General features: G+C 41.7%; 1 protein-coding gene across 6 annotated transcripts in view; it reads right to left on the bottom strand.

Annotated features, from left to right (window-relative positions):
• Positions 1 to 2,597: 2,597 nt before the first annotated feature.
• ANKRD50 (ankyrin repeat domain containing 50) overlaps positions 2,598 to 13,063 on the bottom strand; it is a 42,558-nt gene continuing 32,092 nt past the window's right edge. For all 6 annotated transcript variants that reach the window (XM_081303423.1, XM_081303424.1, XM_081303422.1 and 3 more), the window contains 2 exons: positions 5,440 to 8,969; positions 2,598 to 4,133 (listed from right to left, as the gene is read on the bottom strand). In XM_081303423.1, coding sequence (XP_081159549.1) covers positions 5,443 to 8,969 — 3,527 coding nt within the window. In that variant the 3' untranslated portion in view covers positions 2,598 to 4,133; positions 5,440 to 5,442. The remainder of the gene's footprint in view (positions 4,134 to 5,439; positions 8,970 to 13,063) is intronic.

The following is a 13,063-nucleotide window of genomic DNA, read 5'->3' as shown; positions in this document are numbered from 1 at the left end:
AAATAAGGGGAGACTCCATGAAAACAGATCTGTAAAGTAGAGGAAGGGGCTTCACGGGGAGGGACAAGGAATGGGAAAATGGAGGAACAGTGGAATGGACCAAATTATGCAATGTACACATATAAATATACCAGAGTTAATTCCACCCTTTATGTGTATCTATAAAGCACTAATTTTTTAAAAACTACAAATAAATAAAAGGAACACCAGTAGAGGAAAGGGAACAGAGTGGTGGAAAGATGGAGAGGGAAAGGGTTAAGAACTGGGGGCTGAATTGGAACAAATTTTATTCCATGTATGATTATATCAAAATGAACCCCAATATTATGTATGGCTTTAATGTACTAATGAACTCTTCTATGTACACTGCCCATTTGTGTTTAGATGTTCTGTTTTTAAACACATTTGGATTAAGATTTTTATTAACCAAACAAGTTTATATAGAATGCAATTACAGGAATCATTGCAGAACACTAGAATTATAAAATTACTAAATAGAAAATGACGTTAGCCTTTTTTGAAGCCTTTCTTTTGAGGGCTAGAAGATCTGTACAATCTGAAAAACTACATTGAGATTTCCTCTCCTTCCAGTCAGAAAGGCAATTTTCAAGCATACACCATAATATTAAGTGTTGGTGAGGATGTGGGGAAAAGGTACACTCACATACACAGGTGGAAATGTATACTTACAGGAAGTGCAGACGGGTACGTTTGTGTCCCGGTAGGGGCAATAGGCTGGAACTCAAATTCTCTGAGTGACAAGCACATAGATCCTATTTGTAAAATGGTCATTTTTGCAAAAAAACTTAAAAACTCTTCAGTGTAAGGTTGTTGTGATATTCTAACAACCAAGGAGTGCATGTGTACACAATTTATTTGACTATTGCAGTTCTCGAAGGTATCACATTTGACATGGTGAGATATAATGTCTCAGTGCGGGGAGGGGAAAGAAGAGTAAATCGTTATAGAAGCTCTGGGACAATATAAAGGTTAAATCTTTTTGTTTTTCTCTCTTTGGACAGTGTCCATTTCATTTTTTCTTTGAAAATATTCCCAAATTAATTCACTCAACATTTTAAAATATTAACTTTAAACAACTAAGGGTTCTTTTTATTACAATTACATTGTGGGTATTCTACTAGTTCAATAACAAAATTAAAACAAGATCTCTTCTGTAATGCAAATATATTTATTATGCACTTTCATATACATAGGGATTTTTGCATAATATAATACAAGGAATAAAATAAAACTTTTACAATGTGAAATTCAATGTACATTTTAGGCTATTTACATACCCCAAACCAAGGGAAAAATAAAAAGAAAGCATTTGTCTGCAACTACATCTGCAGAAAGTGTAAATGGAGGACGTCCAGCAGAATGAACACCTGCACAGCCAAAACACGGAGAGGCTCTGACTTCTGCTGTCGAAGGAGTGGTTTTTGGTGAGGATTCTGGTGGGGTGCGGACGAGACACTGGCTGTGCATTGTAGTAGACACTGATTTCTGGTCAATTTTCCTCCCCAAACCTTTCCTAGAAACATTAGGTTTTCATTTTTCGTTCCTGTACTTTCTCACTTCCCGTACCATCACTCTGGCTTCAGGGATGGTGTGATGGAATGCAATAAAAATGTTTTAAGCACATGGCATCCTAAGTCATGGAGTAGCAACAGCTGATTTACAAAATTTAAACTTTTTAATTTCAAAAATAGCTATTTAGGACCTTCATATTTGCAGGACTGTTCCTACTTTTTTTTAATGGAGCAGAGGCCATTTTTCACTTATGGTCTGAACTCCCCCACAGAAACAAATAAGCGAAGCAGGGCGCCTCCGGCACCCTTATCATTCTTATACCACTGAGTCCCTTTCATTCTATTCCAAAACATCATTTATATAAAAAACATCCAGAGGAATTCTTAGGAAAATCACATTTTTCCAACTGGCTCCCTTCCTACCAACTGTTCCAAATGTATAAAGGATGGATGTGAAGACATTTAGCTCTTTGAAAAATCCCTAACACAATGAGCCATCTCTTTGCCCTTTGGCCACAAGGTGCAATTTTGTAAAAACAATAATATTAAATAAATACAATTTCAATAATTCAAGGTTAATAGAAAAACTGGCAGCTTTCAAGGTTCTCTTTCTGAAGAAAAATACACCTAATAAGAAATGAGAGCTTTGTACTTTAAAGTGATGCAAATGTACTATATGAGACATGAGGAAAGTCGGTTCCAATAACAGCATGTTGGCATTAATAGCATCATTGACACTTTTAAGGCTACTTTGCAAGAGTCCTATTAAGTGTATTTAATATATGTCCCATAGGGACAAGAGTCTGATACTTGAAACATTCACATTCGAGTTATCAATATTGCCATGTCACCTTAATTTCGATTGAACTTCTCTTCTCCTTGCTCTGATTATGATTTATGAATGACACAGGCCAATGGGTCGTACTGACTTTAAAAAGTAAAAGCAAGAAAGCATTATACACAGATTCAAGTGGGAAACATTCATCATCTGTTGTACATTTCTGTTCCCATGAACAAAGCATTACATGTGTCCTTCATCTACGATGACACCACTGATCTCTGTGATTCAAATGTTTGAAAGATTTTCTTCTTCAGTAGTAGCAATGGTTTTGTGCTGTCTCCAAATTCTCTTTCCTCATTCCTCTTTATCAAGAGAACAGAATTTCTGGGGTCTGCAGGACTAACAGGACTCACCCAGAGATCCAATCCACATCTGTGGTTGCCAAATCATTATGCTGACCTTCCCAGACAGATGCACGGTCCCTCCACTCTGGCCCCACTGGTGTCGAGGGCCTCCAGGAGGCTAGGGCTGTGGGTCACATGCTCATCGGCACCAAATTTATTTTTCTTAGTCACAGACTTCTCCCTTCATCTTGCCACCTGGCCATCCTGAATGCAACTGCCCAAAGAACATAGGAAAGAGCACATGGATAGGAAAGTGCAGATCCAACAATTCTGTTAAATAATAAGAAATACGCATGTGCTATGACAAGGTTAGAGGCATCATCCATGAAGGACTGACAGAACACACCACAATCATCACCATCCAACTGAGCCAGGGCATGGACCCACTTGATTCTGAGAGGGGCTGTTGTGGTCATACAGTGATTTAAAAGTAGAGAAGCTGAGAGAGAAGCCACATAAACCTTCACACTGATAAATTACATTTTGTTTTGCTTCAAAGAAGAGATGAGGGTAGTCAATGAATTGTTCAGGGATCAAAAATTCTACCCTCAGACGAGAGACAGGTGCACCTCCCTCTGCACACACATGCGACTGAGGCATGGCTTTGTCCCTGAGAATTTTCATGCCTTGGGAATGAGTCTGTGGTCTTGGAGGTGGAAGGACAGCGAGCGGGAGGCAAACAGCATCCCGGAAGGAAATGGAACTCTGTTCTGCCGACTTGTTTGCTCGTTTGGACACTTTGGGCCAGACATAGGGAGCATCCTACTGGGACAATCCAGATTTAAACTACATGGAGCAGCTCCCTAAACTACTAGAAATTATATACTGTTTGAGAATCTGTCAAAAAAATTTTTTTTTCACCTAGACATGGCATTCATACAGAAACTCATTTTAGCCAATGCTGAAGGGGCAATGAACATAAAACAGTTGCAAGATTCATTTTATTGAGTGACATTTTAAAAAATACAGGAAACAGGCCACGCACTACAATGCGAATGTGACCGGAACACTGCGCATAAGGTTCTTTTGCCACAAAAAAGAAAATAAATACAAAAAACACTGCCTTTCATATATATTTGACCATGGCACATGCACATTTATCAAATCTTAACTTAAAATACTTTATTCAAAATTGTTTTCAGCTTTATCAGGGAACTGTAGTATACATCTGCATCTTTTAAAAAAGTGCTATTCTGTGTAGTGAATACAAAGCACACAAAATGAAAGTTCTTAAGCACAGAGGGTTACACTGAGAAGGCAGCCTTACTATTTAGGCACATTACAGTAATTAAGGTAACTGTACTGCAGATAGCACATTCTTCGTTCTCTCTCAGCACACCATTGGCGGTTTATGTTCTTATCCCGGAAGGTGAAGAGCCACTCCAACCACAAAGCCTCTGACTCTCAGAGCAGGAACTAGGCAAACATTAAATAAGAAAGAGTGAATGTCCACATTACACTTATCATGAAACTACATATAGTTTTAAGACTCTACATAAGAATATGCATATCAATCTAACTATAAATATTTATCAAATAAAGTACAAGTTTAATAATCTAAAGATTCATTATTTAATTTAAAAGGCTCCATAATACATCTACCTTAGTTCATGTGGTTTACTGTATTTAATATATGTTTATACTTGTGCCTTTACAAAAGATGTGAATGACAGCTGGAGGGCTGTACCTAATTTTAAAATAAGCTACAGTGGAGAATGAATTATCTATTTTATACAGATTATTTTTGAGTGACATTTGCCTGGTCGTCCATAAATTCAAACTGAAGGATGTTTATTACTGGAAGATAGTCCCAAAGACAAAAGAAGCAAGAAAGAGACTGCAATTTGCTAGAGTATAATTTTGCTAAAGGAAGAAAATCAGTTAAGCAAAGTAGGATCAATGTAGCTTAATATGAACCAGAAAAGATTCCTAATGAAATCTTCAGATTTATCTCCAACATGGGAAATAGGATTCTGAAAAAAAATATCTGTAACATAAAAACTGTAGACCTATTTTCCCACCAACTTCCCCTATATAATCAGCAAAGTACCTTTTGTGGGAAGGGGAAAGGTTTTCACAATTAAAAAGTACTGTTCTACCTGAATACAACGGGCTCCATACACCTACCTTGCCAACCATCCACTTCCCCCCTCTCAATTCTTTGCTCAGTATGTGAAAATATGACTTTGGGAGATTCTCAAGAGATCTGTCATAATAACAAACTACCTTTTACTGAGTAAGCTTCTTTCTGAGTGAGGAACAGAATCAGTATTGGCCAACTATCTACTAGGCATTACAAACACTCTTCTTTCAAGCAGCAGGATGAATATACGGAACAGCCTCACCTATCAGCATCTCCCAAGAGGGTAACTGAACACGCCGGGCATGTGCACTTCCTCCTGGAAACTAGACTGTTCAGACACTACTCCAGGGACAAAAGATAGCAGTGGGCAGAGCACTAACCCTCCCAGAGCCTACAATTCAGGTGGGGACACCAACCGAGAACACAGTGGGAGAATGAATGTGGCTGTGCCAGGCCTATGTGCTGCGGGTCACCTGCAGGGAGGGGGGCGGGGTGACATGTGGGGAGGACTCCACTCCAGGGGGCAGGGCAGGTCTGGCTGGGAGACTAGAAGGTGGAGTGGCCCTGGGGAGGCAGGGGAGCACCCAGCCAAGGGAGCTAACTTCGGGGTGCAGATACTTTAGGCCGACCAGGTCCCACCTTTCACAATGGCGTTTCCTTCTTATAGTTGAAGCTGGGGTCGGCACCCTCGATCTGAAGCTTCAGGGCTTGCTTAAGGCTGAGTTCCGTCTCCGAGGAGGGATAGCCCTCCAACACCTCGGGGTGCCCTCGGTCCTGCATTGTCCGTGGGACTGGCACCCTACCAAGAAACACCTGGTTGCTCTGGAGGTGGTAGTTGGGGTTCGTCAGGATCCCGTTTCTCCTCTTCTGCTCCCCACCCTGCTGGTGGAGCAGGAGCTGCTGCTGGGCGGAGGGCACCAGGCTTTTGCACTGGGCATCCGCTGGTGTCTGTTTAGGGGGCACACTCGTCCCAGACTTGGCCGCGGGTCCTCTCTTATCAAACTGGGTCATTTCGTACTCTAAGACCTTTGGCTGTGAAGAATTGCTCTGCTTCGCCTTTTTCCCAGCTGACCCGGATTTGCTGGAATTTTCCGATTTCCCCCCCTTATTTGCCTTGGTGGACTTCAGGCTGGGCTTCACTTGACTCCACTCGAACTCACTGCTCGGGGAATTGTGACTCTGTCCCAGGGACTGCGTGGTGGAGGACGGGGACACGATGGACTGGCGGCTGCGGCTGCGCGGCAGCGAGTGCTGCTGGATCTGCTCCGTGAAGGACAGGCTGTGGAAGCTGTCCATCGGCACCGTCTGCGCTGTCGCCGTGGAGGAAGTCGTTCTCAAAGAGGAGTTTTTTGAGCTCTTCAGGGAATTGTTGGACAGGGAGGACTTCTGCCGGTCCACGGTGGAGTCGGGAGACTCCGACGGCGAGCTGAAGGCGTGTGCCGGCCCGTTGGGCAGGCCGCGCAGGGACGGCTGCGCATCCCCGCCGCCGGTGCTGCTGGAGCTGTTGGACTTGATTGTGAGCGACTGCATTTTCGAAGACACCGACTGGAGAGGTTTCTGCTCCATTGTGTGAACAGGAGAGGGGGAACAGCCGTTCAGACTAGAGGCACCATATTTTTCTAATAATTTAATGATTTGAGAATGTCCGTTTTTGGCTGCAACACGCATAGCTGTGCGTCCAAACTGGTCGGCGTGGTTAGGATCAGCACCGTGCTCTAGTAAGACCTGGACCACATGGACGTGCCCCTCCTGCGCGGCGATGCAGAGGGCAGTGGCACCCTGGTTGCAGGTGTGGTCCACCACGGCCCCGTGCTCGATCAGCAGCTGCACGACTTTGACGTGGCCCTGCCAGGCGGCCGACTGCAGAGCCGAGCGCTTCTCGTTGTCCGCAGCATTGACGTCGGCGTGGGAAGCAATGAGCACCTGCACCATTTCCATGTGGCCCTGCCAGCAGGAAACGTGGAGCGCTGTCCTGCCCTCAGCATCGCTGGCCTCCACGTTTGCACCGTTTTCTAAAAAGTACTCGGCCATCGTCAGTTGGTTTTCTAAGGCCAGGATATAAAGCGTGGGCCTGCCATCTGCGTCTTTGTAGTTCACATCAGCGCCGTGGCTGAACAGCAACTCGACAACGTCCCTGTGCCCCTCTAAGGCAGCGACCCGCAGTGCATTTCTTCCATCGTAACCTCTCTGATCAATGTTGGATTTATTCTCCAATAATATCTGAACACAGTCATAGTGACCCTCTTGTGAAGCCAGGATGAAGGGGATCCGGCCGTCGTTGTCGATCTCGTTTGTCCTAGCACCTTGTTCAATGAGCGCCTCACATATTAACCTGTGACCTTCAAAGGCTGCCATGTGCAAAGGGGTCCAGCCGGCATCGTCTCTGTGATTCTCGTCCAGCCCCCTGTCCAGCAGAGTGCGTACCACCTCAACATTTCCTTGTGCTGAAGCTATGCTGAGGACCGTCCTGCCTTCACTATCAATGCTGTCCACAGCTGCACCCCAAAACAGAAGTGTGTTTACTACTGAAGCATGACCCATGGAAGCTGCTGCCAGCAGGGGTGTCCGGCCATTGTTGTCTGTGTGATCTACATCAGCCCCTCCCTCCAGAAGCAAGTCCACCACATCCACATGTCCTTCATAGGCAGCTACCAGCAGTGGAGTCATGCCGTCTTTGTCACAGTGATCCACTTCAGCACCTCGGTCGATCAAAAGGCTAACGACAGATGCGTGCCCTTTACTTGCAGGCACGCAAAGTGCAGCGACAGAGAGCGCGGTTCTGCCATCCACGTCCTCGTGATTGACTTCTGCTCCGTGGTCCAGCAGGTGTTCCACAATCTCTCTGTGTCCCATGTATGCTGCTGCGATCAAAGCAGTCCTACCTTCATTATCAGCTTTGTTAACCTCAGCACCGTGTTGTAGCAAGTTGAGAACAATATCCTCATGGCCTCCCCATGCTGCCGCTCTCAGCGCTGTTCGGCTGTCAGCATCGGCACAATCCACTTTTACACCAGCATAAAGCAGTGCAGACACGACCTCAGTATGGCCGCCCCAAGCCGCAGATCTTAATGCTGTCCAACCATCTTGATCAGTGTGATTGATATTTGCTCCACACCCAATCAAACAATTAACCACCTTGGTATGACCTTGTCTAGCAGCTAGGGTGAGAGATGTATGTCCATGAGCATCTTCTATCTCTAAGTCTGCTCCCCTAGAGACAAGCAAATTCACCACATCAAGGTTGCCACTGTAGGCGGCATTAGCCAATAACGTTCTCCCATTTGAATCGCACTGATTCACCGAAGCTCCATTATCTAATAGTGTCCTGATAGAATCCTCTCTTTCCAAGGCTTGTCGGACTATGCACGACGTGCGGTCATCCTCACTGTTGACGTGAGCACCAGCTTTAACCAACAGCTGCAGCACTTCTTGTTCCTTGGGTATTGAAGTGGACAGAGAGTCTCGAACAGGCGTGCCATTCCATATCATCCACAGGGCTAATTCAGCTGTCTCCAACTGCAAATTTGAATTAATTAAATGCAGTGCGAATTCTTGTGCTTCCAATGGTGTCAAATTCTTGGCTTGACAGGTGTAGCTCATGGCCAGCATTCGGTGTCCTTCTGCCGCATTACATAAATACTTCTGAGTGCAGTGCTTCACGTCCAGAAGCCACTCAGCAAAGCTATAGTGAAACAGGATCTTAGTATTTCCCAGTCCATCGACAAGAAGTTTGGAGAGGACATCTAGCTTGCGCTGAAAGTCCTCCAAGGTCAAGGACATATTTTTGGTCCATACTGCATGATATAACTCTGTGACAGTCAAAGGTCGACAGGCTGCAAGAATGACATTCAAAATTGGCTGAACCTTTGCAAACTGTTTTCTTACAAAAAGTCTCTGGCAAAGCCACAGATACAGACCATTCAGAGTTCCTGGGATGTCACGAATCTCTCTTAACATAATAAAATTTTCCACAACTCCATCTAAAACTCGTTCTAGATAAAGAAAACATCCACTGCTTTTAATGTGCAGTTGATTTAACATCTCGGCAGTTTCTTTCGTGAGGTGCTGCCGCAGAGCTTCCTCCTGGTCTAGACGATGAAGAATGTACTGCTGCACATCCTTGACAATGTACGCCTTCCGAAGGTCATCCAAACTGATTTTTCGAAAACCTGGAAGAAGAACAAAAAAGCAGATGTCTTCAGTTGAGAAGTCTTATGGAAGCAGCCTTATCTTTAAAGAGAATGTTTTCAATTTACAACAAACTAATAAAAAAATCAACTAATTAATGCTAATAAATCTATTAATACATGGCAGTATGTAAATCAGTTTTCTTTTCTTTCTGCAAAAACACATGGATGACAGAAAAATAACCTCATTTTCTCATCGGCAAGTGGCTTTTAGTGGCTTGAGGCCTCTGGACCCCACCACAGGAGCCGCACCAAGAGTCACAGCCTGGCATGCTCGCTCGCATAGTGCCTTTTGAAGATGTTCTAAGCTTACTTCCAAATGAGGAGGAGCAGACACACAAGTACAGTTTGTTTTCACATGATCTTTTCATACAAATATAGCTCCACCATATACCTGAAAATACATTAGCCTCAACTAAGGGGTTGAATATTTATACCCAATATTCTAATATCACCTGCCACTGCCTCTGAATTACATTATTTTACACATTATCAAATTAAAATAATTAAAATTTGGACTGCCAATAAACAGCTTGAACTAATTAAGATGCAACTTGGTCAAATTATGCTTGCAAAACTTTAGCTTTGTAGTAACAAAGCCACGTAATAAAGTTCAAATCAACCTAAAATTACACTAGTTTCAGCTATTTAAAACTTTAAGTTCTTTAAAGGGCACCATAATTTCATTTTGAGCATGATTTTCATTCATGATCTGCAGACAGGAATTCCTTAGACAATTGCATATTTGCTTTCCAGAAGAAGCAGCTGTGGAGCAATGAACTTGGTGAAGCAGCAGTGTGACCAGGTCTGCACTGTGAAGGGCCATCCCAACATCTCCAGGGAGGAGCTGCATCCAGTGGAGAGTAGAGGCCACAGCCTTCAGAGAAGCTGGGATATTCCAGCTGAGAGGCCCAGGGGGTTTGACAATCGTGGTGGCAGCAGCAGCAAACATAAAGAAGAAGGATGACCCTGGGACTACTAACAAGCCCCGATTATGGGGTGTTGGGGACTGCGGGGAAGGAAGAGCCCCAGCAGGCATTACTGTCTGGCTTTGCCAACAGGACAGACAGAGAGATCACGGAAAGACTGAAAATCTGATTTTTAGAGAAAACTGTTAGACAATTCTGTGATACTAAGCTTTAAGTATTTAGATGAAATGGACATATTTATTGGAAAACATAACCTACCAAAATGAAACATGAGGAAATAACAAATTTGCACAGCCCTAAATCTATGTAAAAAAAATAGAATCTATGATTTTTATATACACACAAGTGATCATTAAAGCCTCAACAAAAATAATATCAAAACACAAATTTTACTTATGGAAAAAAAGATAACACTACTTAAACTGAGGAGGAGTTAAAACATGCCTAGAAATGTACAGCAACAGGCATTCACAGTGAAATGAGGTGACAGCCTCCAAACCCTGTCCTATGTGTCTGGGTGCTTTTGACTTCAGAAATTCATTAAAAACAATTTAAAATAAAAAAGGAAAACACCTGACACATCACTAATAAAAAATGTACTAAAATAGTATCCTATATGTTATACAGTGTTTTAAATACAACGTGCTGAACCTATGGTCTGAGTCACAAGAACGATCATATCACCCATTATGAGTAAGTATCTATAGTTCAAGCTAATTAAGATCTCCGGATTAAAATGTGATATAATTAAAACAACCCAGGCTCAACCTCCACAGGAACAGGTTTGGCAGAATGGCGTGCAAGGACACAGTGCTCTGTGAGTCCACTCTTCAAGGAAGCACTTGGGTCACTCACCACACACGCCTTCCCTGACAGCCCTGGCCACCAGAGTGCTTATTTTAAAATGAGGAAGCTAAAGCTCAGAATAAGTAGAGAACCAAGATTCTAATAGCTCTGTTTGACTTTGAAGTGTGCTGTTTTGGTGAAAATAGGAATAGAAAGTTTTGAAAGGAAGTGAATGTTTGACATGGAGATAACAGGGAGGAAGCAGGGATGGAATTAATTATGTAGAATAGATGCAAAATGTTTGCAATATGAAAAATAAATCTCCCTCAGATCTAGACATTGGGAATATGAATTCAGAAGAAATTAGGCTTGTCACTAATAAGAAGTTATTTATTAATTAAAACAGAAATAAGATTATTCATCGACTATTTAAAAAATTTTAGTTAAAGGTACTAAAATTAATAACGTTTTCAATTGTGACTTTTGACAAATAGACATGTAATCCCTGATTATGAACATATACAATTTAGTATACTGATATTAAAGCACTTTCAATAATTACAAGATGAGGCTGAAAATGATCACGATTTCCGGAGGAATAGAAGGTGGGCCACTTTGCTACTGAGTCACTTCTGCTCCTGCTCAGGAGCTGATTTTATTTGGAGGTGGTGAGTGGATCTGCACCCCTGCTTAGAAACTGGTGCCCACTGCAACTGCCACATGTCCCCAAGAGCACCTGTAGCTGGGGAACATGAAAGTCAAACCTGACAGTGGGACCAAAGGAAGCTAAGAGAATTCCAGTATGTAACAGATAAATCAGGCAGCTATGAAAATAGCCTTTAAAATGACAGCAAAAAGTAGCTAACAGGCTCATGAACGTTGAATTTAAAAAGCATGAAATCAAACTGGTACAAAGCATAGGCTCAACTAGGTAGGAACACTAAGGTGTTAGAGTGCTCAATCAGTGTTTCATCTCCAAGTGATGGAATCAATGCTGGTGTACGTTGTCATTTAAAATGTTTCTATGTAAGCATGGGTCACTTTTATAATCAGAATCAATATGTACAAAAATCTGCAAAAATTTTTGTAAAGTAAATTTTTGGTGTTTTGAATGGGCTAATTCTTTCAATTTGCCAAGCAACAGTAAAGGGAATCAAGAAGATGCTGAGAAAATATGTGGTCCAACTAATCATTTAAATCCTAGATTCCTATTTTGCACCACTTAGGACAAAATATCCATATGAATAACATAATCAAACATAAAAGAATATGTAATATAAAGGCTAATAATTAGCTTACATATAACAGATTTAAAAATAATTATTACAGTTTTTAAAAGCTGAGGAAAATAGTTACAAAGAATAAAAGCATATGAAATAAAAACCTTAAAAATAATCAATAACAAAATCACTACCTTCTTGATAGAAAGATTAACAAAAATGATAAAGAAAAAAAAAGACAAACTGATAAATAAGTGAACAGTTAAACAGTAAACAAGAAGTCCAAATAAAATAACATTTTTCACGTGGCAAATTAACAAATACTAAAAAAAAAAGATGTAACTCAATACTGGTGGAAATACAAAGAAAGCAACACACATACTTTCAGGAAGGAATACAATATGGTCTTTTCAGAAAGCAATTTTATGGTATTTATTAATAACCTCAGTAATGTTCTTAACTTTTACTCCCAAATCAAAAATTTACCAACAGCAGAGGTGGTAAATGTCCACACAAAGCCCACCATTTTTAACAATTAGCATACTGGGGAGGAGAAGGGAGGATAGGTAGAATCTGACTATAATCTAGCTCCACCCGATTCCTAGTTCATTGTTTGTTCCACTAAACACAGTTGAAAGAAGATACTTATTTGCAAATCAAGGCATGGCAGTTTAGTCCCAAGCTCTGTCCTGGAGGTTGGGGATCAAGGAAAAATTCCTGTTCTCATGTTGACTATATCTTAGTGGAGAAGACAGACTGCTAAGTAAACAAGTATAACATATAGACAGATTTTAAACAGTAATCGGATATATGAAGAAATAAAACCAGATAGTGAGTTTATGACCATGTAGCCGGGGAGAGAAGAAAACTAGAATAGAAATACAATCAGAAGCTTGTGTGCAACTGATATTTGAGCAGGGGTCCAAGTAACAAGGCGGTAAGAAGTCAAGGGAAGAACATTCTAGTCAGAAGAATATCAGTGCAGATGCCCTAAAGCAGATAAGAGCAGATCTGCAAATAACAGATGTTGGCTGATAAGCATGTAGAGAAATGGCAAATCTCATGTTATTGGTAGACATGTCAATTATTTCAAGCACACTAGCTATTATTTGATAAAATTAAGTAGCGTTCACAATGTATA

The sequence above is a fragment of the Spermophilus citellus genome (genome assembly GCF_964194105.1).
Source record: "Spermophilus citellus genome assembly, chromosome: 8".
Lineage (NCBI taxonomy): Eukaryota > Metazoa > Chordata > Mammalia > Rodentia > Sciuridae > Spermophilus > Spermophilus citellus.
This window is presented reverse-complemented; position numbering and strand designations above follow the sequence as displayed.